This window comes from Euprymna scolopes, chromosome 11 (assembly GCF_053919585.1).
Source record: "Euprymna scolopes isolate OS-2025 chromosome 11, ASM5391958v1, whole genome shotgun sequence".
In the NCBI taxonomy this organism is placed as follows: Eukaryota; Metazoa; Mollusca; class Cephalopoda; order Sepiida; family Sepiolidae; genus Euprymna; species Euprymna scolopes.
In genome coordinates, this window is record NC_136492.1 from 104223552 (window position 1) to 104248900 (window position 25349).

The 25349-nt window shown below is 32.7% G+C and overlaps 1 protein-coding gene across 4 annotated transcripts in view; it reads left to right on the forward strand.

Moving 5' to 3' along the window:
- LOC145288028 (uncharacterized) overlaps positions 1 to 25349 on the forward strand; it is a 593135-nt gene that overhangs the window by 163000 nt on the left and 404786 nt on the right. For all 4 annotated transcript variants that reach the window (XM_080136036.1, XM_080136037.1, XM_080136039.1 and 1 more), the window contains exons 6-7: positions 12047 to 12238; positions 22581 to 22787. In XM_080136036.1, the coding sequence (XP_079992162.1) occupies positions 12047 to 12238; positions 22581 to 22787 (399 nt within the window). The remainder of the gene's footprint in view (positions 1 to 12046; positions 12239 to 22580; positions 22788 to 25349) is intronic.

Below are 25349 nucleotides of genomic sequence, written 5' to 3' on the forward strand. Positions count from 1 at the left end.
GTACCTCGGAATATTAGAACTTATAATAGATAGGTTATTAATATTTTAGCATAACGGAAAAATTTACTAAATCGTTAGCCGTTTTAATTCTCATATTTATTGTATGAAAAGCTTAGCGGACAAATAAATACATATTTTAAAATAATAAATCATATTTTTTGATGAATATAATATTCGTGTAGATATCAAAATCTAATAAAACAAAACAATAGCAAAAAACATGTTACTTCCATTATTCATACGTAGTGCTTTTGGCCATCCGTCAAATTTACACAAAAAATGATGACGTCGCCGATTTTGTACGAAGAAATCGAGGACCCTACTGTTCTTGTGTCCTCACAAGATTTGATTTTCTTAGATAAAACAACTATTAGGTCAATTTACGTGATTTTTGACATATGATATCTTCGTTCCGTGACGGGTATGCACATCATAAAGATTTTTCAGTGTTGTTGTCTTTTTTAATAGGTTGAATTCTGGACTTGTACCTTCCTTCTTTTTAGGGGAGGGCGGATAGTCATAATCATGTGTGTACATAAAAATTAGAGGTCTTGAAAGATTCTCTCTTCTTTAGATTTACAGATGTTTGTTATTGTTATAACTTTACGATATCCATTAACTCATCTGGTCTACCATCATCTGGTCTACCATCATCTGGTCTTCTGGCTCGTGTCAGCCGTGTCACTCTCCTACTCGCACACACCCTAACCCTAACCCGACCAATGTCACATGTGCCTCTTGTCTCTTACCCCACCCCGACATATAAGGGTTGATTTAAACACGCTTATTAATATCTGCCATCTTGACCCTATCAGTTCCTCTTAGCCTGAATGCAGGAGGCTGACTACCCTGCTAACCCCCCTTCCAACGTTCTCTTCCTCTCGCTCCCTCTCTCAATTTCGCCCTCTCTCTTATTTCACGGCAAACATGTCAATGAGGACAGTAAACCCGAGCGGAAGTGTGATGCGTACTTTCTTTAATTATCTAGACGTCATCGAGACGAAATGCTATTTTTTTTTCTTAAATCCTGAAGAATTGTAAATTGTTGCGTTTATCTTTTCATATTTTTTCTTTTTTCTTTTGTTTTTAGAAAATTGAGTTTAAAAATGCTTTTCCTGATAAGAAGTCTTATTTATCTTTTTTTTTAAACTGTTATCAGCCGTCGTTCACTGATGATATTAATACAATTTTGGACTGTTCCTACTTACTTGCCTCTCCACGAGGGCAAAGTTAGACACAAGGTCTATTTTTAATGTAGGTAACATCCAGATCCCTCAAAAAGGGCATTCTTCATTGCAAGAAAAATAAAAATTACCTAAGTCTAGAAGGATTTCTCCTCCTTTGACCGAAGACAGAATAGACTAAGTGTAGCAAACCTCTTGACCGGGGATGTGCAGAAGGGAGGAGTTGCTAGGGAGTCATTCAGTTCTGTCGCCTAAAGACACAACGTGGGGTGCTGAGTAGATGTCTTGGTTTCCTTTCATTCGGCTGGCCGATGGAGTCTCTTTAAACCTGTTTTTTTTTTTTACCAGATTTTATAGAAAGTTCTGTTGGCACTGACTTACTACATTCACATATAGGTGTTACCTTTGTAGATTTCCAAAGATTTCCATTAGTTGAACATCATGTTTAAAGTTGTTTACTCTAGAAAGTGATGAAGAGAGCTTATTGAAAAGAACTGAAGAAATAAAGAGAGTAAACAATTAGAACCATTTGTGTTTTAGCATTCGATCGAATTGCAACTCGATGTTCAATATCCCATAAGTGTATAGACATATAATATCAAATAAAGATTTAAGCTATTAATACTAAGGCAGGTGTTCCTAAATTTGTCACATAGACAAACATGCACAAGAGTTCCAAGAAGAAAATGTCAGCTGAATAACAAACCAAGAGAAACAAGCGAAAAAACTGCAACATAACATTGGAATTATAATTGCAATTTAAGTATTATTTAGATTGGGTATTCAGCAGACTAAACGCTTGGGAAGCATATACAATTGTAGCTTATTAAGGCCGTCTGTATCCCCACCCCAGTTTGATTTGAAAGCACGCTTGATATACACCCAGCTGGCTTGGGTCAGCTGGGAAGTGGAGGATATCCGAATTTGTTCTAATTCCAATTAAAATCAATCACGACCCCAGGTGGTTCCTATAGTCTGGCTTCGTCACCCTTAAAATCAATCACGACCCCAGGTGGCTCATACGCCCTGGCTTCGTCACCCTTAATTAACGAGGGTAAATTATTCGTACTTGTAGTACCTTGCAAATGAACTAAGAGGACGTTTTTGGTTTCCTTTCTAGGCGTAAGCCGGTGTCTTAGCTCTGATACATAACAAAATTTTGCGTACACCGTGCCCTCGTGGAAAGGGCGTTAAATGCACATGTGGAGATTTTAATTAGTTTTATACAGTCTGACCCTAAAATCGTGTTACGTTTATCAAAAGGTTGGTTTAATAGTGGAACAAATAGTATCGGAATACAAAACAGATGTCATGAATTCAGTTTATTTACGTTAAAATTAATAATAACCAAATAAGAATATTAGAACCAAATAAGAATATCAGAATCAAATAAGAATACCTTTCTTTTTTTTTAAATGGGGGTCACCACTTATCAAGGCCCGAAGACCACTCAGGGATAAGGGTTACTGCGTGTACAGTAATTAATGAGATAGTATTGTAGTAATCATTAGTATTGGGATTGGGGGTTTTGATAGAGTGTCTTACTTAAGGGGGCGGTTTGTCAGGAGTTTGTTTATGTTGGACTTGAAGACGTCCAAGTTGTAGTCAGGTAGGAAACAGGCAAGCGGCAGAGAGTTCCACTGGCGTGCAGTTCTAAGAAAGAAGCTTTGCTCATGGAATCTACGTTTGGATTTAGGCACAGATAAAGAGTGGGGGGAATTATTGACAGTAGTTTCAGCCAGACGGGTGTTTCTCGTGAAAGATTGGCGAGGGGAGGGGGACGAGGGATTGGAGCTCAGACGAGCACCTGCCATGGAAATAGCGATAAAACAAAGACAGGCTTGCAACGTCTCTTCTGTGGGAGGGAAGAGAAAATGGTATCCCCCACTAAACCACGGAGTCTATTTTGTACTCTGTCAAGGTAGGATAGGCTGTTTTTAGCAGCTCCTGCCCAGATGTGGCAGCAGTACTCCATCCTTGGACGTACTTGGCTTTTATACAGATAGAGAATTGCATCAGTAGTGAGATATCAGAACCAAATAAGAATATTAGAACCAAATAAGAATATCAGAACTAAATTAGTTTAATATACGCCCTCGACAATCAGTCTAACACTGGCTTAGTTGCTGTCAGGTTGGGGTATTGTTTTCTTTAGTCAGAGGAGGTCTAAAGGTCCGTTTCTGGCTTCAGATAATGCATTTTGGTGATAATAAAGTGCTAACAATTAGCATGTAGTTAAACTGGCGAATGAAAAGATGAATAAAGCATGAACGTTATAAATGTGTCTCCAAGCGCTAACTCAACAACGAAAATTTTGGAATAAAAGCCAGAAAACAGCAATTAACGAACGAATATATTTATATATCAGCAATTTTACAGAGATATAATAGATACTTTACAAGACCAAAGTTTGTAGAGAAGTTGTAAAGTTCTTGAATAAGAAGTAGAGAAAAGCGTCAGAAAGCCCGTTTCAAAATCCTGTCGTGTGTATGTGTGTGTATGTGTGTGTATGTGTGTATTTGTGTGTATGTGTGCATTTGTGTGTATGTGTGTATTTGTGTGTGAGCTTAGCCCCGGGGTGAGTGAGTTCGCAGAGGATATAGACCAGACAAAAAGGATTTTCAGCGTGGTGAATTCCAGTTTTCTAGAATAAGTGTTGTTGATGCGGAGAGTCGACATGCCTCGCAGATGTCATCCGGAAGAACTCTAATTTTATTTCATCAAGCCACTGTTTTATAGGGATTTTTTTAAGTTTGCATCGGCCTGTTACTTTTAGAGTTTGTAACGATTTTTATTGGTTGAAAAGTAATTTTATTTAACAAGTTTCTTTGAAAACTAACGTGTTTTTGAATTGATGAATTGGAGAAATAAAAAAGATAGCAATTCAAGCCATTTGCTTTTCGACATTCGCCTAAGCATTTCAATCGCCACACACTTTTTCGGATAAAGAACTTCAACCATTTTCTTCTAATTCGACAAAATCGCTTACTACTACTTCGTTGACTTCTTTTTCTCCGTCCGTCATTTACAGAGTCCGTCACCCTCCAAATAAAGCACCGGACCCTACCACTAACCTTAACCCTAAGTCCAGTGTCAACTGCACATGGTCTGTTATATATGACATATAATTGTTACTTTTAGGGTTTGAAACGATTTTTATTAATTAAAAATATTTTGAGTTAAACGTTCCTGTAAAAACTAACATTTGGAAATGAAGAGGAAAAAGATTCCAAACGAAACAAAAGAAAGACAAAGGTTACTGATTTAAACCATTTGCCTTTTAGCATTTGTCCGAAATGTAAGTGAAAAGAAAAGCGGAAAAACTAGTAAGCCGAACACACAAAGAAAAAAATGAATAGTTCGTATATCAATTTCTAATCTTCCACAGATTCATCTTCTCAGGTTTTACCCTTTCTTGGAGAATGGTGTAGTTTATGGCTAGATGTCTGAGGACAATGCTAACCTGGCTGCTCAGGCATGTTTATAGGCTAGTACACTTCTGTTAGTGCGCTGGCCTTTCAAAACCTCGCCTTACATTGTATTTAATCATTTGAACAAGAGATAAATAAACACTGTAACTAAAGATGTTAAGTAATGCCGTAATCGAAAACACGCCGGATAATGTGTTCAGTTTATTAACATTCATTGATACAGTCTATGTTCTAGATCAGTGAAGAAGAAATTCTATCAGACCAAAGCAATGCCCCGTTTTGGAGAACTAGACTTTTCCCACATTAAAAACGTTATATGAACTCTGCCTGTCGTAGAAAGGAAAGTAATTAGGGATTATCATCTTATCGGCGCAAACTAATTCAGCGCAATGACCGTTATTGTATTTTAAACACATGTGCTTTCCCCATTTTTTTCTCTCTTCTATAGTTACTGTTTAGTATGGGTGACAAAATTTATGTACCAGTTTTTATACTATTTAAGGTTATCGTTCCTGTTACCGACATGTTTTTAAAAGAAAATCCAGGTGTGAGATTAGTGAAGAACAGTTTGGTTTGCTTACTCATTTTTTATCTATTTACTTAAACACATGAAATATCTGATTATAGGTTATAAACCTTTTACGTTTGCGTAAATACCGTTGCGATCAAAGTACCAGCTTATTTGCATCAAATAAGATGACTACATTGATCAAAATAGGTATTTACATCAATTTAAATAACTTTTAAAGTTTATCTAATTTAATGTTTTAATGCAAATAGGTAAAAAATGAGTAGGTAATACAAAGTTATATATATATATATATATTTATATATATATATATATATATATATATATATATATATATATATAGAGAGAGAGAGAGAGAGAGAGAGAGAGAGAGAGAGAGAGAGGGGGGGTCGCTAGAAAAGCGGGAAATTTGAGGTCAGTTTAGATCATGAATAAAATGCGTGATTGCTATTTTTTGATTGGTTCTTTTGTTGTCGAGCTTGGATATCTAGGTAAAGATGCGGCAGTGAAATGCACGGACGACATTTTGAGTATCTACTATGAGGATAATATAAAATTGATCTTTGAAAAACTTTGTAAAAATTATTCTTTGTAAAAAATAAATCGTTGTTGGCAAATTTCCCGCTTTCTAGCGACCACCCTGTATATATATATATATATATATATATATATATATATATATATATATATATATATATATATATATATATATATATTAGTGTTAGGACGAATCCGAATCGGGAATCGAAAAAATCGAAACTTTTGTGGTATCGGAATCTGTATCGGAATCGGGAAAATTTGTCACTATTTTCCGATACCCAAAACGATTTTTTTAATTGGCCTTTTTTATTTGATTTTCTAAAGAAAAAAATCCTCCCACTAGTAGTATTACTAAAATAATGAATATATATTAATTTTAAACTATTAGTAAAACTAAAATCGATAGATCATCCATCACAAGTAAATCCTTAAGTTTGAGAAAAAATCTGCACATTTAATATGTGTTTTTACGGTAATCGTGAAAAATAATAACTTTATAGTTAAATATTTAGAGATTTATCGGAATCGGGAATTTAATACGGAATCGGTAATTGTATCGGAAAAAAATATTGGAATCATTCCATCCCTAATATATATATATATATATATATATATACAGAGAGAGAGAGAGAGAGAGAGAGAGAGAGAGAGAGAGAGAGAGGCTTTGTATCGGAAGGTCTTCGATAAATATCTATAATCGATAATTGAACAAATTAGATGAAAGAAGGAACAGGCAAAAACTAAAAAAGACTAAAGTTAACACCTTATACATGCACAAGCTCATTTTATAAGTTTTATTACCGCACAAGCACAAAGGCTCAGCATATAAAATCAACAGTAGTTTCTTTAATGTGACAGGGGAAGGTTCGAAATGAATGTTTCTGTTTAGAGTACAATTCGAACCGTGATATTTGACCATTGCATTTTAAACTTTATTTATGCCATTATATAAAAATGATTTTATAAAATCAACAGCAGATTTTCTACGATGCAAAGTAGACTAAAGTGTATTGTGAACTAAGTTACTGCAAAATGGGTGAATTCACCGATTTCGATGGCAATAAAAGAATGAGAGGGTGAAACATTCGTTAGTACACATACAATCATGGGCAACGTCGGGTCTCCCTACTAATATATATATATATATATATATATATATATATATATATATATATATATATATAGGGTGGCCGAAAAGTCCCAGGACACTATACATGTATTTTTAATAAAACACAGTATTTTTTAATGAAACACACAAAAAACATATATATTCAACAAAAAAAGAGAACTTTATTAGAAACAAAGCAGAAAACAACTAGAGTAATTTAGTGGTCTAGGGGATCAGTATGTTGGCCCTCGTTGTTCTTGCACAATTCCATTCGCCTCCAGGTTCTTTGTGCCATTTTTTTTAGAGAATTCCTTGATACGCTAGCAAAAGCTGCAATAATCGCATGATTTAGCTGATCAATGGTTTCGTATCTAATACCAGAAACTTGACCTTTAATTAAACCCCATAATGAGTTGTCTGGAGTGGTCAAGTCGGGGCTTCGTGGTGGCCAAGCAAAAGAATTTGATCCGCGCCCAATCCATCGATCAGGAAACTCTGCATTTAGCAGCGCTCTCACAGGAAGTGCATAATGTGCGGGTGCACCATCTTGCTGTAGCCATACACGATCCTTAATACCAAGTTTTTTCGGCCAGTGTCCTGGGACTTTTCGGCCACCCTGTACTGTGTAGTCTTTGAAGTTTTCAACCTTTAAAACTATACAAAAAATATTTTTTATCATTCGTTAGAAAACCATCTGGTCAGTAAGTTATTTAATCACCTGCAATCACTGCATCAACTCGCTCTCGAATTTACTATAGTACCAATAATTTATTTTTCAAGGATCATCAGTTGTTTACCATGAAACACTGTTTCGGGATTTAAAAACAAAACAGTATATTACATCATGGCTCCCCAGCAGTGTTGATCAAACACCACCACCCTTAATCTTAGGAAGAAGACATGTTACAAACATTTGATCCAATTTCCTATTCTTAATTGCAGTTTCTAACCTTTTCATACTATAAAAATGAATTTCTTACCTGTGTGATTCATCAATTTCCACATTTAAAATGGATATATTTTTTAATTTATCAATCTTATATTTATAAGATTACGGATTAATCCATTTAACTACTTATCACCCCCACTATGATTAGTATTTAGTATATTTACATTCTTATTTATTTAAAATTAGATATATAAAGGTTAAAAATATTTTTACATATATGCATTTTTATTATTATTATTATTATTATTATTATTATTATTATTATTATTATTATTATTATTATTATTATTATTATAATGTTTTATTATATGTAATTATAAATACATTTTATACATTGCTAATATAGTTTTGGATTTCCTTTATTAATATAGTCTGGTTAATCTTAAACGATTCAAAAGCATCAGGATAACTAACAAATGCTTTATTTAACTGTTTAAACATTTTATTTTTATCCCCACCTTGTTTCATCATCCTTATTACTAAGTTAGAAACTATATATATATATATGAACGTGTCTGTGTGTCTGTGTGTCTGTACATTTTCTTTCGCAATAACTCTTTTAATTTTCAGTCTACAGACTCAAAATTTGATATACAGGGTACTGAGATTTGGGAAAATCTTTGTGATCGGTATTCGACTAGAAATTTTGCTGTTAATGTGTCAAAATTCAACGATTTGACCTTTGAGAACTCTACCAAACTCCTCCAACAATCTTCGGTCTAAACACTGGAAATTTTAGATATAGGTTCCTTGGACATGGATCTAACTTAATAACTTGATTTGAGCCCAAAACAATAACATTTAAGGGGTCATAATAGGGGTTAAGAAAGTTTTTAAAAAATTGATCGATTTTTTTTTTTTTTTTTTGCTCAGCATACATCTCCAAACACCCGGGCAACGCCGGGCTGAAATGCTAGTATAATATAAAGCTGAACGCCTGTGTGTGTGTGTGTGTGTGTGTGTGTGTGTGTGTGTGTGTGTGTGTGTGTGTGTGTGTGTGTGTGTGTGGTCACGAATAGGGTCCTATATGGTTGAATATTATAGAAAACTGATCACATATAATGATAGAAGATGTATCGAAACACAGGAATGGGTATGTTTGATCTGGCATAATGATGATTCATTAAAATTGTGGGGTCTGCGTACGCGCCTGGTCCACAAAGTATGGAAATAAAAATTAAAAAAAAAACAAACGTTTACAAGTGTTTTTTATATAAATGTACATAATAATACTTTGATAAGTATGTTTTAACTTAAATAGGGATGGTATACTATAATTGTGGGGTCTGCGTTCGCGCCTGGCCTCCATAGAATGGAAATAGGCACAAACTTTAATAAAGACTTTTCATATCTATCTGCATAAGTATACTTTGGTAATTATGTTTCAGTTTGAAGAAATATGGTATATTAAATTATGGGGTGTTCGTTCGCGCCTGATCTCCATAGAATGGAAATATGTCACAAAGTTTAACAAGGTTTTCTAATATAGATCCACAGAATATTGCGATAAGTGTTTCAGTGTAGACAGGTATGATATAATAAATTATGGGGTTTATCAATTTTATTTTTACTTTCATCATATTTTGCTTTGGTTTTGATACCCTCAGATTCGAAGCTATCTCTTTACAACCCTTCCTTTTAATAACCTATCATACTTTCATAAATCAGAGTCCATTTTCTGTAGGCTGTTTTTGAACCCAGTCAACGACGGATACTTTTGCTAGTATGTATATATATATATATATATATATATATATATATATATACATATATATATATATATATATATATATATATATATGGTATGATTTTATGTCATAAAAATTATTCTGTGTTAGTTACCTGTAATAAACGCCAACCCCACCACAAACAACCTTCGAAAACTACGTCCCTGTCACACAGAGCAAAAAGAAATCTTCAGTCTGTCTAAACATCTGGAGAAGAACGACTTTGAATAAAAAGTTTTAACTTGATTTCTACTCTAACTTACTTTTTAAAAATTTTTTTAATTACATTTTCACCCCAAACAAGGCACATTGCCACTTTGGTGTAGGGGGCTACTATAGGGGACATAAGCATCAAAGGTACTGTGTAGAAAGTTGGGCTGCAAGATGTCGGTTCACGTTGCACTTGAACTTCTGCATGTCAGTACAGTCGGAGAAGCAGAGACCCAGAAGGGAAGTCCAAAGTCTAGCGGTTCTGGGGAAGAAACTACTGGAGTAGAAGGTTCTCTTGCCTCTAGGGATCTCTACTGTGAAAGGGTGGGATTTAGCTGCTTGTCGGGTTTGTCGGGGGTATTTACGTCGTGGGGGCACAAATAATTGCAGTTCGTCAGGGCATTCACCATTAAAGTACTTGTAGAACAGGCAGAGGGATGCAACATTTCGTCGATGGGACAGAGGCTGAAGTTTAGATGACAGTTCAGGACCTATCAGATTGGCGACTCTCTTTTGAACCTTGTCTAGAAGCGAGAGACTAGAGGCAGATGCACCAGCCCAAATATGACAACAATACTCCATACATGGGCGAATTGTGGCCTTATAGAGGTATAGGATACTTTCAGGCGTTAGTAGCTTTCTAGCACGGTAGAGAGAACCCACCTTCTTCGCAGCGGCTCTGGCAATGTTCTCAATGTAATTGGTCCAACTCATATTTCCTGTGAACGTTATGCCAAGGAATTTAAAATATGTACTTTCAGATAAAGAGACATTGGCCATTGCTATTGGCGGTAGGGAAGGGCTCTTGTTATTATTGAAGGAAACAAGTTTAGTCTTGGCAGCATTGAAGGTGACCATCCATTTTTGTCCCCATTTCACTATGGATCGGAAGTCATCCTCTAGTGTTTCTGCCATTTCTTTAGATATGGCTTCATTTGTTTTCCTGTCGTGTCTGTTATAGAGCGTGGTGTCGTCAGCATATATACCCATCTCACAGACAATTTTGTCAGGGAGGTCATTTATGAATATCAAGAATAGGAGAGGTCCAAGGATAGACCCCTGAGGCACTCCTGCATTTATATTATATTGTCTAGATGTACGACCGTCAAGGGCAACCTGGATTTTTCTCTTATCTAAGAAGGATCTAATTATGTTATGTATTCTTCCAGTTATGCCGTATGATCTGATTTTCTTGAGAAAACCCTCATGCCATACCCTGTCAAAAGCCTTAGATATATCTAGAGCTACAGTTCTACCCTCCCCGCTTTGTCCAGTGACTGGTATATACGTTCTGAGATTACAGTTAGGATGTCTGCTGTGGAACGGGTTTGCCTGAATCCATATTGTTGGGCAGTCAGAAGTTTAGCATCTGTATGGTGATGGACTAGAGCTTGGTTAATTATGGTCTCAAATATTTTGGCGAAAAGTGGGAGGAGGCTAATGGGGCGATAATTTACTGGGGCAGTTCTTTCGCCAGCATTCTTGAAAACTGGCACTACAGAGGCAGTTTTCCAGCAGGCAGGAAAGCAAGATTCATTAAGGCATTTGTTGTAAAGTTTGGAGAGAACTGGAGCTACTTCGGCGGCGCACTTTTTTAATAGCACAGCTGGGATGATATCGGGTCCACATGCCTTTGCAGTGTCAAGCTTTCTTATGATAGCATGCACCTGAGTAGGGGTGATTTTCAGATCATCTAGTGTGGCGTCTGTCTGCAAAGGAAAGTCAGGGAGTGGGTGGTTAGCAGAATCGAGTGTGGAGTTAGAGGCATACCGTCTGGCAAGCAAGTTAACCTTCTCAGTTGCTGAGCAAACAACTTCATGATTGTTGGATAGTGGGGGAATTGTTGATTGCCCATTATTTACTACACTGTTGTAGATTTTCCAGAAGTCTCGGGTTCCTAATTTCTGTGTTTCGATGCGTTTTTGTGTGGTTTCAGTAAATTTCCTCTTAACTGTCGCTATTTCTTTCTTACAGTTATTTCTGGCCTCTATGTACTTCTGTCTGTTTAAGCTTGCTTAGGTTTCATGAGTTTAACTCAACTATCGTGAATTGACTTGACTTGATTAGAGAATAAATTAAGCCAACTAGACAGCCGATGAAACTTCATAAGTTTCCAAATATATATTTTTAAATCTAAAGTCTTTCGGAAATTTTAATTCTAACATTAATATTCTGTCAAATGTTACACGATTAATTGACTAATTTCTTTTTATATCTTTTAAATTGCATTCGAAACAAAATATAGTTTTCATAAAAGTTTTATTTATTTTTTTATAAATGCAATTGTTTTTGTTGTTGTTGCATTTATTTAATTTATGATTAATAATGACAACCTGTTTTTATGCCCATTTTTCTTTATTTGTGATAGGCACTGTCACGTCCTGCATAGTGAAAAGAAAACATTATCCCCTCGAACGGTCGTTTTCCTTTGTGGAGGGATGCTTCAAGTACAACTGCGACTGTAAAGCCGACGGTTCTTACAAATGTCCGGCTTTTCAGACGGAAAACATATGTCTGCGACGGAAAGAAGAACACACGGGTGAAGAAAAGAAGCAATACTGTGAGTACTCAGATAAATGTAGAGAAATTCTTAGAAACAATATATATATATATATATATATATATATATTTATATCTATATATAAATAAATATATATATGTATATATATATATGTATATATATATATATGTATATATATATATTTATATATATATATATATTTATATATATATATAAATATATATATATGTATATATATTTATATATATATATATATATATATATATATATATATATATATATATAAGTAGAAAACGTCAAGGTATTTTAAAATTGAATTTACAATATTTCATTAAAAACAAAGAAAACGAAATAAAGGTGAAAGTTTCCTTATTCCATGGAGTTTTTAAGATAGGCTGTTTTTCTCAGGAAAAAACGTTAGGAAAAGAGGAGTAGAGATAAATATCTGTTTTTGCTGGTGAGCTCAGTTTTGGAAAACAGTCGGGAAAATAGTTTTTTTGAAAGCAAATAAACATTTATAAGAGAAATAGAAAAGAATACGCAGCAATATACAATAATTTTGGTTGTAAATATCCAGTGAGATTGAAAAGTTTGTAATAGGTGTAGCGATTAGTAAATCCAAGAAAGGTCCAATAAGATATGCTTTGGAATCTTTTAAAAATATCCGAGGTTGGTGAAGTGATGGAAAGCTCATGTAGACAAAACTTGTATTGAAGAGCGGCAGTAAAATCACATCTAAAATATCACACACACACACACACACACACACACACACACACACACACACACACACACACACACACACACACACACACACATATATATATATATATATGTATATATATATATATGTATGTATATATAAAGTGATATTTCTGTCTGTGTGTTCGTTTATTTACAATTTATTTAATATGTACAAAATATACACTGTTTCACAAATTAACTTTCATACTGGAAGCGAACCTTTACACACTTTCATTCAGCATGATTATTATACATAATATTGATTCAAAGGAAATCAACATTAAAGTAAGTAACCTCATTAGCATATTATATTAAATAAAGTCTATTTTTACAATTATTTCTATGCTATCAATTGTTTGTTATAATACAATGGTTTAATTGTTCTATTTAGAAATATTATTTAAAGCAGTTAAACTTTGTAATATAGCAAAAGTGTTGCTCATTATATATATATATATATATATATATATAATACATTTATGCACTTTAAAAGGTAAATGCCTGATTTCGTATAAATATATAAATGCGACGTTATTAAAATAACTAGAACTAGGACATACATAGATGCCACTGATTACAGCTTCAAGAACTGATTCAGAAACCATACATCATCATTTAGAGCACCAAGCAACGATTCTAACACCAGATACACTACTTTGGCAAAGTGGGTAAGAAATTACGTAGCAGTAACGCGGAATACAAATCGAAATGGCCAATATTAGATAGAGCAGGAAAATATAAACCAAGAGGTGCAATCTCTGCACCCTAGAATCATACCATTTAATAGCATCTAATGATAACCTACTAAAGAAAAGGTAGACAGTTGTCCATAATTGCTTGCATAGCGTCAAATGTACTCTTACGTCTAAGTTCGATATTTTTAACATTTAATAACAGAGCGTATATAAATAAACAATATAACGTTACATTACAGTGACTAAGTTTTATTCCTTTATTCTGTTTTTTCCAAATCGGAAAACGTCGATACATTTTGAAGAAATGCTTCAAATATAGATGAACAACTAAATATTTGTATGTCAACTTAGGATCTAACCTTAAAAAATGATGGCTGCCTGAATAGGGCGTAAATGTTTTCCTGTGTGAGCTGAATTCACTGTAAGTTGTTTGTTTAGTTTTTTCAGCCATATACCAATTCAGGATTTTTCGATAATGAATTGATATATAAACTTTGGTTGTTCATCTACATGCGAAACAGTCCGTCAAAATGCTCCAAATTTTTTATATTTGGAAAAGAATAATAAAAAAAAAACCTGATCACTGGAATTTAGAGATTTTACAATTCATATTTATAATAAAACTAGAATAACATTCGTGCACAGCGGTTAAAATGTATTTCAATAACAGAACACATTTGCACTATTTTTATATTGAGTACAAAGATTAAAATCAACATAAAAGTATACTAAACCATACGTCTAGAATCTTTATTACAATTTAAAAAAAAATCAAAATCCATTGCATTATAATGATTATAAAAAATGTCTAAATTTCTAAGTTTTAAGTTAGGGGGGTCTAATATCTAAACTTTATGGCTGAATATTACGGAGCCTTAAGAACTAATTGAAATTCCAGGATTATTGCTTAATAGGTGCCTATCAAATTAAATGCAAATATGAAATATTTGAATGTTTGGACAGGATGTTAAGCCCGTAGCATGCACCAGGATCATGTGAAATACTGAACAGGGACGGAAATTATGGGAATGTTTATAACTAGCTGCATATACCCTGCGTTGCATGGTCGAAGTCAATACTATTTCAGATACACCGAATATCCTAACTTGTTGCAAAAATATAACAACATTTTGGATTTAGGGAAGCATAAAACACATCTATCATAGTCTATTACAATCAAACGCGAAGTAATTTTCGTTATTTAAATTAACTACTTCCGGTTTTAAACGTAACTGATGTCAGCTATTAATAATTAAAAATAAATCAAATTAATATAAAGTAAATTAAAGAAAATTAAATGAATCAACTTTAAATAATACTTCTAAATAGAACAATTAAAACGGTTCTATTGCAACAACCAATAATAACATTGAGATAATTATTAAAGTAGATTTTCTTTAATGTAATATGCAAATAAGCTTACTCGCGGAATGTATATTTCTTTTGAATAAATAGTATATATAGAAATCATGCTGAGCTAAGAAATCTACGGAAACCCGTTTTCAGCATGAAAATTAATTTCTGAAACGTTTTGCTTTATGTATATATTAATTAAATTATGAACAAACAAACAGACAGGAATACGAATTTATTGTAATAAATTAATGTCTAATACCTATTGTAAAAATTTAATAAACACGAGAGTTATCTGAATTTTCACAAACCTTCTGTTTTTTCTCTTTGCAGAAAATTAAATTGAACTAAATATAGCTCACATTAAAATCGTCTATGCCTAGAAGCTGTGTACTAAAATTCATAATAATTGGTTAGGAGTGAACTGTATGCACATACTTCAATTTATATAGAAAATATGAGTTGCTTTCTATAGTGAAATGCTTTCCTACCTATTTGCAGAATATACTTGTATTCCTTTCGTCTGTTGTATTGCCTCTGCAAAGTTAAATAACATGTTGGTTTTGTGTTGTCTATAAATATATATGCTGTTAGGAATGTGTCAAAGTGGACGTGATTTATATGGACTGTGTATATTTGAAGCGAATTATTATAAAACTTCTTTTTTTTATGTTAAATTTTGATTGTTTGAAAGATAAAAGTTAATTAAAAAATGTATTTTAAGTATGAAATGAAATCATTTTAGAATGAAAAAATGTTCTTACGGCAGCAAAAAACACAAAAATTTAGTGAAATTTAAAGATTTTAAAAAATTAGTTTTCAAAAATCCTTTGAAAGGTGCACATAGGTTTTATAAATAAAATAATGTATTCAATAATATTCAATTAATGAATACTTAAAATTTCATTAAAATTGTTTGATTTCCTGAATTTTGGAGAATTTTTAAATAGAGAGGTCAATTTTAATTTTGAAGGATCGGCCACTTATTTTGTCCATACATCCTGTTGTCATTAAGATAATTAACCCGTTCAAACATCATTATAATCAAATCCTAGGGATACTACGTATGCTATTACAGGCAATATTAATTTATACCTTAATTCTTCATAGTTTTATCTTACATCTGATTAAACGATTGTATCTTCTTTGTTAAAAATTCAGTAATATATGATTATACGCAACAACAGCGTCGTTTGTTTAAAAGAAATATTATTTAAGGGAGATAACTCTCATCGCCTTAAATATCATTTTCTGCCTTGCCCAAAATAAACTTAAAACGTAAAATTTACGTAAAATAATAAATCATTAAAAAAACAACATTCATGAAAACTTTTAATACATATTGAGCTAATTTAAATGCATACTTTTTGTTAAATATATGAATTGTATTGGATGTTTTAATATAAAAGTGGACTACATAAGTAGGCGGTCAACCTGTGTGTATTTACTGGAGCTGCACTCTGCAGCTGCAGTCAATCTGTAATATTCTATTCCATAGGGAAGTTACTTGTAAAAGGAAGCAAGATATTGCATTGTTAAATTTTTTAAAATTATTTTTTAAGGTAAGGAATTTACAATAAATGCTAATCATAGAAAAAATATAATCTTTGATAACATGTACAATTAATTAAAAGAATTTATGGTTACGATTTGTAATGAAAGACAGTGTCACGTTGACATACGGGTTCTCGTTAAATCAGCGATGTTATATATATATATATATATATATATATATATATATATATATATATATAATTATTAAATACCTACAGACACTAGCGTTTCATCCTTTCGGGAAGCTTCAGTGCAGAGTATCACGATTAAGACCAGTCGATAGATTCGAACACGGCGAATATATATATATATATATATATATATATATATATATATATATATATATATATATATATATATGTGTGTGTGTGTGTGTGTGTGTGTATGTGTGTGTGTGTGTGTGTGTGTGTGTGTGTGTGTGTGTGTGTGTGTGTGTGTGTGTGTGTGTGTGTGTGTGTGTGACCTGGCGAGGCTGCAGGGGAGACAACCGAAGCAGCAAAACTGAAGCTGCCTGCCAATACTCAAATGTAGGCAAATATGGGCATATTTTATTGGTTTAAAAATATAGGGTCTATTTTACCAATTGCCATAAAATTTTAACCAAATAATAGTATTGTAATCTTCAAAAAGCCTGCAAATGTTTATGTCGTTTCGTCTCATAGAACCAAAGATTTGAGCATTTCAATATTCAATTTGGCTACGAGTATAGATATATCCATATATAGATATATCACCTTTTTTGGCAATTTTATAAGTTCGAAATCTCGGTGACTATTGATCTGAATTTAACAAATGAAAGGTCGTTGGAAAGGTAATGACGTGAATTATGTAGTGGGATTCGTGACATTTGCCCTTAAGGTCACACATTATTGTTTCAAAACGTAGGGGATAACTTTTCTATATTAGTTAAACGTAAAGAGCACTCACTTTATGGCCACCGTTTTGCGGGGTCTGTTTTCTTTTTAAGGGTGGTGTTTATTGTGGCCTGATAGACCAACACAAAATCTACCTTAAAAACCTTGTTTTCTATAGTTTTCAGGTGTGCTGAAAACGAATATCGTATTTAAATTTTCCGCAAATAAGTATTGTTTCGGTATTAATCAAAAATATGCACGTACAATAATGGCTACTACTTAAAACAAAAGACTTGCATTGCTTTATACCCGGAAAAATACTTATTGACGCAAAAATTTAAATGCAATATTCGTTTTCAGCACACCCGAAAACCTATAAAAATAAGTTTCTTAAGGTAGGTTTCGTGTTGGTCTACCGGGCACAATTACTAAATAAACACCACACCTAAAAAATAATAAACGCCCCCTATAAAGTAGGTGATCATTTCACGTTAAATTGATATTGAAAAGTGATCCCCACCTTTTAAAACCATAATTTGTTCATATCTTGGAAACAACTCATTTCCTGGGGTTTTAACTTTTATTTTCGTTTTCAGCACCCTCGAAAACCTAGAACAGTGGTAAATTTAAAGGACATTTTGTGGGTGGAACGATACTGCAGCTTTACCTATATATAAATCATAGTCATTTGTTTTTCTAGTTTTGCATAGGAATTATAAAATATCTGATATTTCCCTAAAACCTCTGACATTGATGGAACGGATACTAAAACTTGCTGCTATGGTTTCAAATGATCTGAAACAACAGCAACAGTAGATTTGATTCCAAATATTTCTCATGTGTTATATCCCCCCCCTCTTTAGTTTTCATATATAAAGTAAATGCTATAGTGTATAAGGATTATTTGATACTGGAGATATTCCTAATTGTACCTTATTTCCAAAAGAAGGGAGACATATATGATAAATATTTAGAATCAAGTCTCCCCTTGCTGTTATTTCAGATTATTTGAAACCATAGCAGCAAGTTTTAGTCCCCCCCCACATCAAGGCCAGTGGTTTTGGATATATATATATATATATATATATATATATATATATATATATATATATATATATAAATCTGTGTGTGCGTGTGTGTCTGCGGGCGTGGGGGTGTTCTTTGGTTCATACAGAAGAAAAAATTATATCTAATTTTACTGGCAACGTTTCAAGAGTTCGTTCCAACAAATACACAAACTTGTAGTAAATAAGCAACAATTAACAAATAAGCAATTCGTTTCAACAACTAAACGAGACAGATTATCTACCAGACAACTTAGCTGACAAAATCTGAGTAAATGTTGCTCATACCAGTCGGGGACACGTCCTCGAAAATTAGTCTGACGCTGGCCAAGCTTCTGTCCGGTTGATGTATGGTTATGTTCAGTCCTAGGGTGTCTCTCTTGTAGGCTTTACCTTCTCTGTTTTTTGTAAAGCGATTAGATTATTGTTAATCGTCGAGGCGGTCCTATAAATCTTCTTAATCCCATCTGCATTCATTCTTTTGCCGATTGTTATCGTCATCTTCATAGTTTTATTGTTTCACCATGTTTCAGCCAAATCATCGTCTGACCTTCTTCAGGTGATTAACCGCAAGGAGCTCCGTGGCGCAGTGAATAGAAGCGTTGAGTCTTTACAATTCAAACTGAGCATTGTCTGAAAGTAGCGGTTTCAATCCTACCCAAAAGCTTTAGGATTAGTTGACCAAAACGTGGCGAGACAACGACAACTATGGAAGGCAGTAATTACAGGGGATACAGTTAAGAGACTCAGCATTCCTATCCTATCGCGGTTAATCCCATGAAGAAGGCCAGAGAATGAGTCGGTCGAAATGGGAAGAAACAGCAACAACTATGAAGATAAGGATAACAGACTGCAAAAGAATGAGTACATTAATTATGAGGCCTTATCTCAAAATATTCATATATATATATATATATATATATATATATATATATATATATATATATATATATATATATATATATATATATACTGATTAACACTGAGGAAGATCGAAGGATCAGTAGAAAATTATGTGCTTTTGAAGGAAACATTCTTGTTTTTTTTAAGACTTTTTTGTATTCCTACACGTCAACACACAGGAAAATATACAGAAAAGATATATTTTTCGTATTGATTTTTTATTCGTACATATTTAAATATATATATATATATATACACTAGCATGGGTACTTGGTGTTACCTGGGTTGACATGAAGTTCCGTTTGGAACGTACCTGTTATACTAATCATTTTCATCATGGGCAACGTCGATACCCCCACCACAATTTCAAATATAAAAGAACGGATAAAAACATGTAAATATAATCGCTCCCAAAAAGAAGAAGTACACGATAGTGCTCTACCAGATATTTCGGCAGGGGGGATACAAAGATAAGAAACTGTTCTCCGAATATTGAACACTTTTTTTTTGCCCGTGCACTGAAAAGACCCCGCCCCCCAATAAAAATAAATCCAAACAACTTTTGTTTCAATAAAAATAGCAGCAAATACCCGTGCGACAGCGAAAAAAAAAATAAATAAAAATTAGCCAGACTCGAACCTGAAACGCGAATGAAGAGAAATAAGTAAATTGGAAACTGTTTTGCCCACTATCGTAGGAAAACTCATAATTTTATGAATCTGAAAAAATAACGTTTATAAACATTAACGCGTCCGTTTGTTTTTTTATTTTTTGTAAGAGCACTTTTTCACTGGCTTTTTTTTGTGAATAAAAGAAATTTTCGATTTTCTTTTTTTTAGTTAAGGTGGGGGCTTTTTCGATTTGCTTTTTTTTTAAGGGGGGTCGTTTTTGTTTCTAAAAGTGTGTTCTTCGAATTCAAACTTGAGTTTGAATTCGAAGCAGTCAAAGATTCTGCAGTATTTTTTTACGACGTGACCCAGCGTTGTTTAACCCCTAAAAATGGAAATCTACGAAAACTTAATTCCAAAAGCGAAAAAATGAAATTTTCCGTTATTTTATGTTTCTAACGTACCCCCCCCCCTCGCCAAAAATTGAACTTTTCATATTTTGGGGTTCGTTTTGTTTATGAAAGTGTTGGATGAAAGTACAGAATGGTCTCATAAAAATTAATTAAATTTATCGTTATTTTATGTTTCAAATATAATTCCCCCCCCCCAAAAAAAAATTGTGTTTGTCATGTTTGCTCCACCCCCTCAATCGCCAAACTTGACATAATGCTCGAGGTGACATGTCTCGTTGAACGCGTTACTTTAAATTCATATAGAAAAGCAATCTAAAATATTAATTTTTTTCAAAATATCTTCTTTCATATTATTTATAAAGGCTGTTTAAACGTATTATGCCAAAAAAAGTAGATCTTCATTTTTTAGGGGTTAAACGACGCTGGGTCACGTCGTAAAAAATTACCTTTTGTTTAATCAGGAAGTTAAGGTTGTAAACTATGAGATTAACGCGAAAAAAAGAAAAAAGTGTGAATTGTGGAATTTAAAGGAGGGGCAGTAGATCTTCATTTTTTTTAGGTGTTAAACGACGCTGGGCCACGTCGTAAAAATTTACTGATTCTATGTAGCCGCTTAAAGAATAATAAAAACAACCAAATGAAATATTTTTAATTTATTCGTAATTTGGTGGGAGTTTGTTTTTTATGTTTAGAAGTTTCTAGGGGCAAATAACTCTAGACCAGTGTTAAAAAGGTCGAGGTTGTAAATAATAATTTCAAATAAATTAAATTAAATATATTATCAACATAATTGTTGTTTAACGGTCATTAACAAACAATTTTAAATAGAACACTAAAAACAATTCTCTCGCTGGAAACATTAACTAAGATATCGCTATTTAGTAAAATCGATTTTTCTTAATGTCATATGCAAATGAGGTGATCTCTTAATTGTATATTTTGAAAGAATCATACTATACATAGAAATAAATGAAATCGTAAAGTAAGCAACCTTTTGTATGTACTAATCAAATTGTGAACAAAGAAACAAACAAACAGACAGGAATATATATATATATATATATACAGGGTGACCTAAAAAGAACGGGCCCGTTTCTTAGTGTTTTGTCCGAATGAAATGACACTTTGGTCATAACTAATTTTTTATATTAAAAACATCACATCAAAACACCAGGGTCTTTGGCCTTTTTTCTGCGTTGACTGTAAAATGCTCAGAAAAACAATCGAATGTCCTCTGTTTTTTTTTGGGTCACCCTATATATATATATATATATATATATATATATATATATATATATATATATGGGAAAAACATGCTTATCCAATTATATTTCTCCTTTTATTTATACCAGTCTTTTAATGTATGAAGCTCGATGTAGCTACAGAGCATATAACAAATAAATGACAAAAAGTCTATATTCCAAATTTTTAGATGTTGTCCGTTTTACCGTTTATTTCTATCAGAATGGTAAAATGTTCAAGTCTTGACAGCATCTGTTTCGTAGCGCAGACTAATTCATGTAATTATTATGTCAATTTTTAACTTTATTCCCCGCTTACATATCAAAAGAAGAAGAACAGGAACTCATCAACTTTAAAAGAAAAGAAAGGAAGAGAGGCATAATTACAAAATCTGAACATCGGAAGACAAGCTACAACTGTGTTGCTTTTTTTTTTTAGTTACGCCATCTTTGAATTTTTATAACACAAATGGACACATCTGGAAATTTTAAATATAGACTTTAATGCCCAGCTGACATTGTTTCTATTCACCATCGACATGAAGTAAATAAAATACAATATATCTCATATATGTTAACATAGATGAAACATGTTTTTGTTGAGTATTACGCGGTAGACTGCCTACTAGACGCACACGAAAATATCATCACTCTAAATTAATTCGAAAATAAATGTTCTATGTTTTGTGTAAGTTTAGAACAACGTGACGTTTGAATAAGTTCAGATACAGTGCCATGTTAAATCTATTCCTTCCAGTTTAAAAAAAAATAAGCTGTCGAAGTTATTAAGAATAAGTTAAGAAAGAAAAGTTAAATGTGGCGTATTTTGAAAAGCTAAGAAACAGTTACCTATACAATCGATGCATACAGTGCCTCGCTTATTTAATACACGTGTACTTGCCCGTTTTTATTTATTAAGCATTGCATGTTTTTATTTCTATTTTTTCTCTAGTCTATTCGAAAAATGTTCTGCTGAAGATCGGGACAGAAGTGTCGAGCTGCGAGGCGAACGGAAACAATTACCCCTTGGATCGATCGTTCTCGTTTCGAGAGGAATGTGTCCATTACGACTGCGACTGTAAACATGACGGATCTTGGGAATGTCCTTCCGAACGAGCCCGTTATATTTGCACTAAACCAGACAACACACAACCGATCAGTAAGTATCCCCCAAAAAATCGATTGCGCTTTGGATGGATTTCAATAAATTTTCACAATTTCCAAAATGGCGTTGAACAAAATATTTTTTAAAAATACTCAGTTCATCGTTCATAGTCAAAAAATATTTTAAAATGTATAGATTGAATATAGATCTAGTTTAAGCATCTTACCAATCGCTGGATTATCAATCAATCAATCAATCAATCAATCAATTAATCAATATATATATATATATATATATATATATATATATATATATATATATATATGAGCAAACAGTTAATAAAACATGTTAAAAAACACGTTGAAAAAAAAGTTAAAAACATATTTAATCTGAAAAGGAAACACTTGATAAGTGGATAGTCCTTAATCCGCGGAGTTTCGAAGAAATACTTTCCTTCTCCTCAGAGGGTAGGAATTAGCAAAATCCGGGATCGGATTTTGCATACAAAAGTATTTGATGAAACTGCAAGTAAGTCAAAGATCTTATTTGAAAACAAAAAGTGAAGCAGAGGGAATATGGTGAAGAAAAAGGTGATTACACGTGAATAAACAACCCCCCCAAAAAAAGGCAGATCAATAATATCAATTACAAATATAGTCGAAATATTTTAAAATGCTTAGGATAGCAGATTTTAATTTTAAATATGTAACTTTGTAAATATACAATAAATCAATATACTCTATATATAATTATTAAAAAAACATCCGCCCAGTAAATTCTTAATAAGCCACCACGTGACCATGATAAAAATATTATATATATATATATATATATATATATATATATATATATATATATATATAATAAGGAAAATTTCTACAACATGCTCGAGGATGATAGAGGTATCTCTGTCGAAAGCGCTCGCTATGGATCCAACTTATACAATTTTGAAAAAAACACACAAAGAAAACGGAGATTGGAGGAGATCAAAAGGAATATAATAAAACCGAGGGATTCCGTGCTTTGCCCGGGTATTTGCAGATGTACGTTGAGCAAAAAAAAAGTGGTCATTTTATTTTAATTTGACCCCTATTACGACCCCTTAAAATTTATAGTTTTGGGCTCAAATTGAGTTATTAAGTTAGATCCATGTCCAAGGAACTTATATCTAAAATTTCAAGTGCTTAGATCGAAAATTGTCGTAGGAGTTTGGTAGAGTTCTCAAAGGTCAAATCGTTGAACTTTGACCCCTTAATCGCCAAATTTCTGGCCAAAAACCAATCACATCGATTTCCCCAAATCTCAGTACCCTGTATATCAAATTTCGAGTCTGTAGACTAAAAATTGACAGGGTTATTGCGTAGGGAAATGTACACACACAGACATACAGATACACAGATACACACACAGACAGACACTTTCACTTTTATATATATATATATATATATATATATATATATATATATATATATATATATATATATATATATATATATTACAATAGAAAAATGCGAGCATGAAAAGTAATATGGTTACCTTAAAAATTGAAAATTAAAGGACTAGTTGTTAAAACTGGTAAAGTAAAGGACTAGTTGTTAAAACTAAAAAAAAGAAAAGTGCAAAAAGTTAAAAATATAATAAATTCATAAAATAAAATATTGCAGCTTTAAAAACTGATTATATAAAGTTAAATTGGATTAAAAAAATTCAATGCTGCAATATTTTATGTTAGAAATTTTATATATTTTTACTAAAGTATCTTGTCCCTTTCTTTTCCAATTTTAACAACTAGTCTATTACTTATTCATGTTTAAGCTTAACTATATTAATTTTTATGCTTACATTTTTCTATTGTAATCCATGATTTTCCAGGCTTCCAATAACTTCACGTGTTTTTTTTTTTAATTTCAATGCTATTTTTTGCTCCCGTAAACATAGCATATACATATGTAATAACAATGTACGGCAATCGTCTGCTTTCAATAAAATCCCCCCCGATTATTTCCCTTTCTTTCTTTCATTCTCTCTGTTTCACTTGTTACTTCTCTTTTTGCGAGAGTAGTGAATTGGTAGCTGAAGCGACGGGGTTGTTATGGAAACCAGTCATAAAAAACATCGCTCACCTCCATACGGAATTTACGATTTTGAACACAAGTAAATTTATCATAACTTTTGTTTTACTGTACGAAAATTTAAATTTATAGCTGAGAAGGTAATCTATAAACTGTAATAATGGTTTGAAATTATTGAGTGAGCGGTGAAGCTTTCAAGTTCAAGAATTTAATGAAGATTTAACTTGTTGATATAAACCAACGAACGCATGACTATATAATATATATAACCGCAATCTTTAATTATTGTAGTATGAAGAACTAGTAGATCGGATATATACAAAATATATTATTTTCGAATAATTCTCATTCCCCCCCTCTCTCTCTCTCTCTCTCTCTCTCTCTCTCTATATATATATATATATATATATATATATATATATATATATATATATTTCAGGGATGAAATTTTTAACTCAGCAGGTAGCAGGGAGCAAATTCCAAAGTCTGGGTGTTTGATGGGAAAAAAACTATTAGAGTAGAAAGCTTTCTGACATTTTGGGAC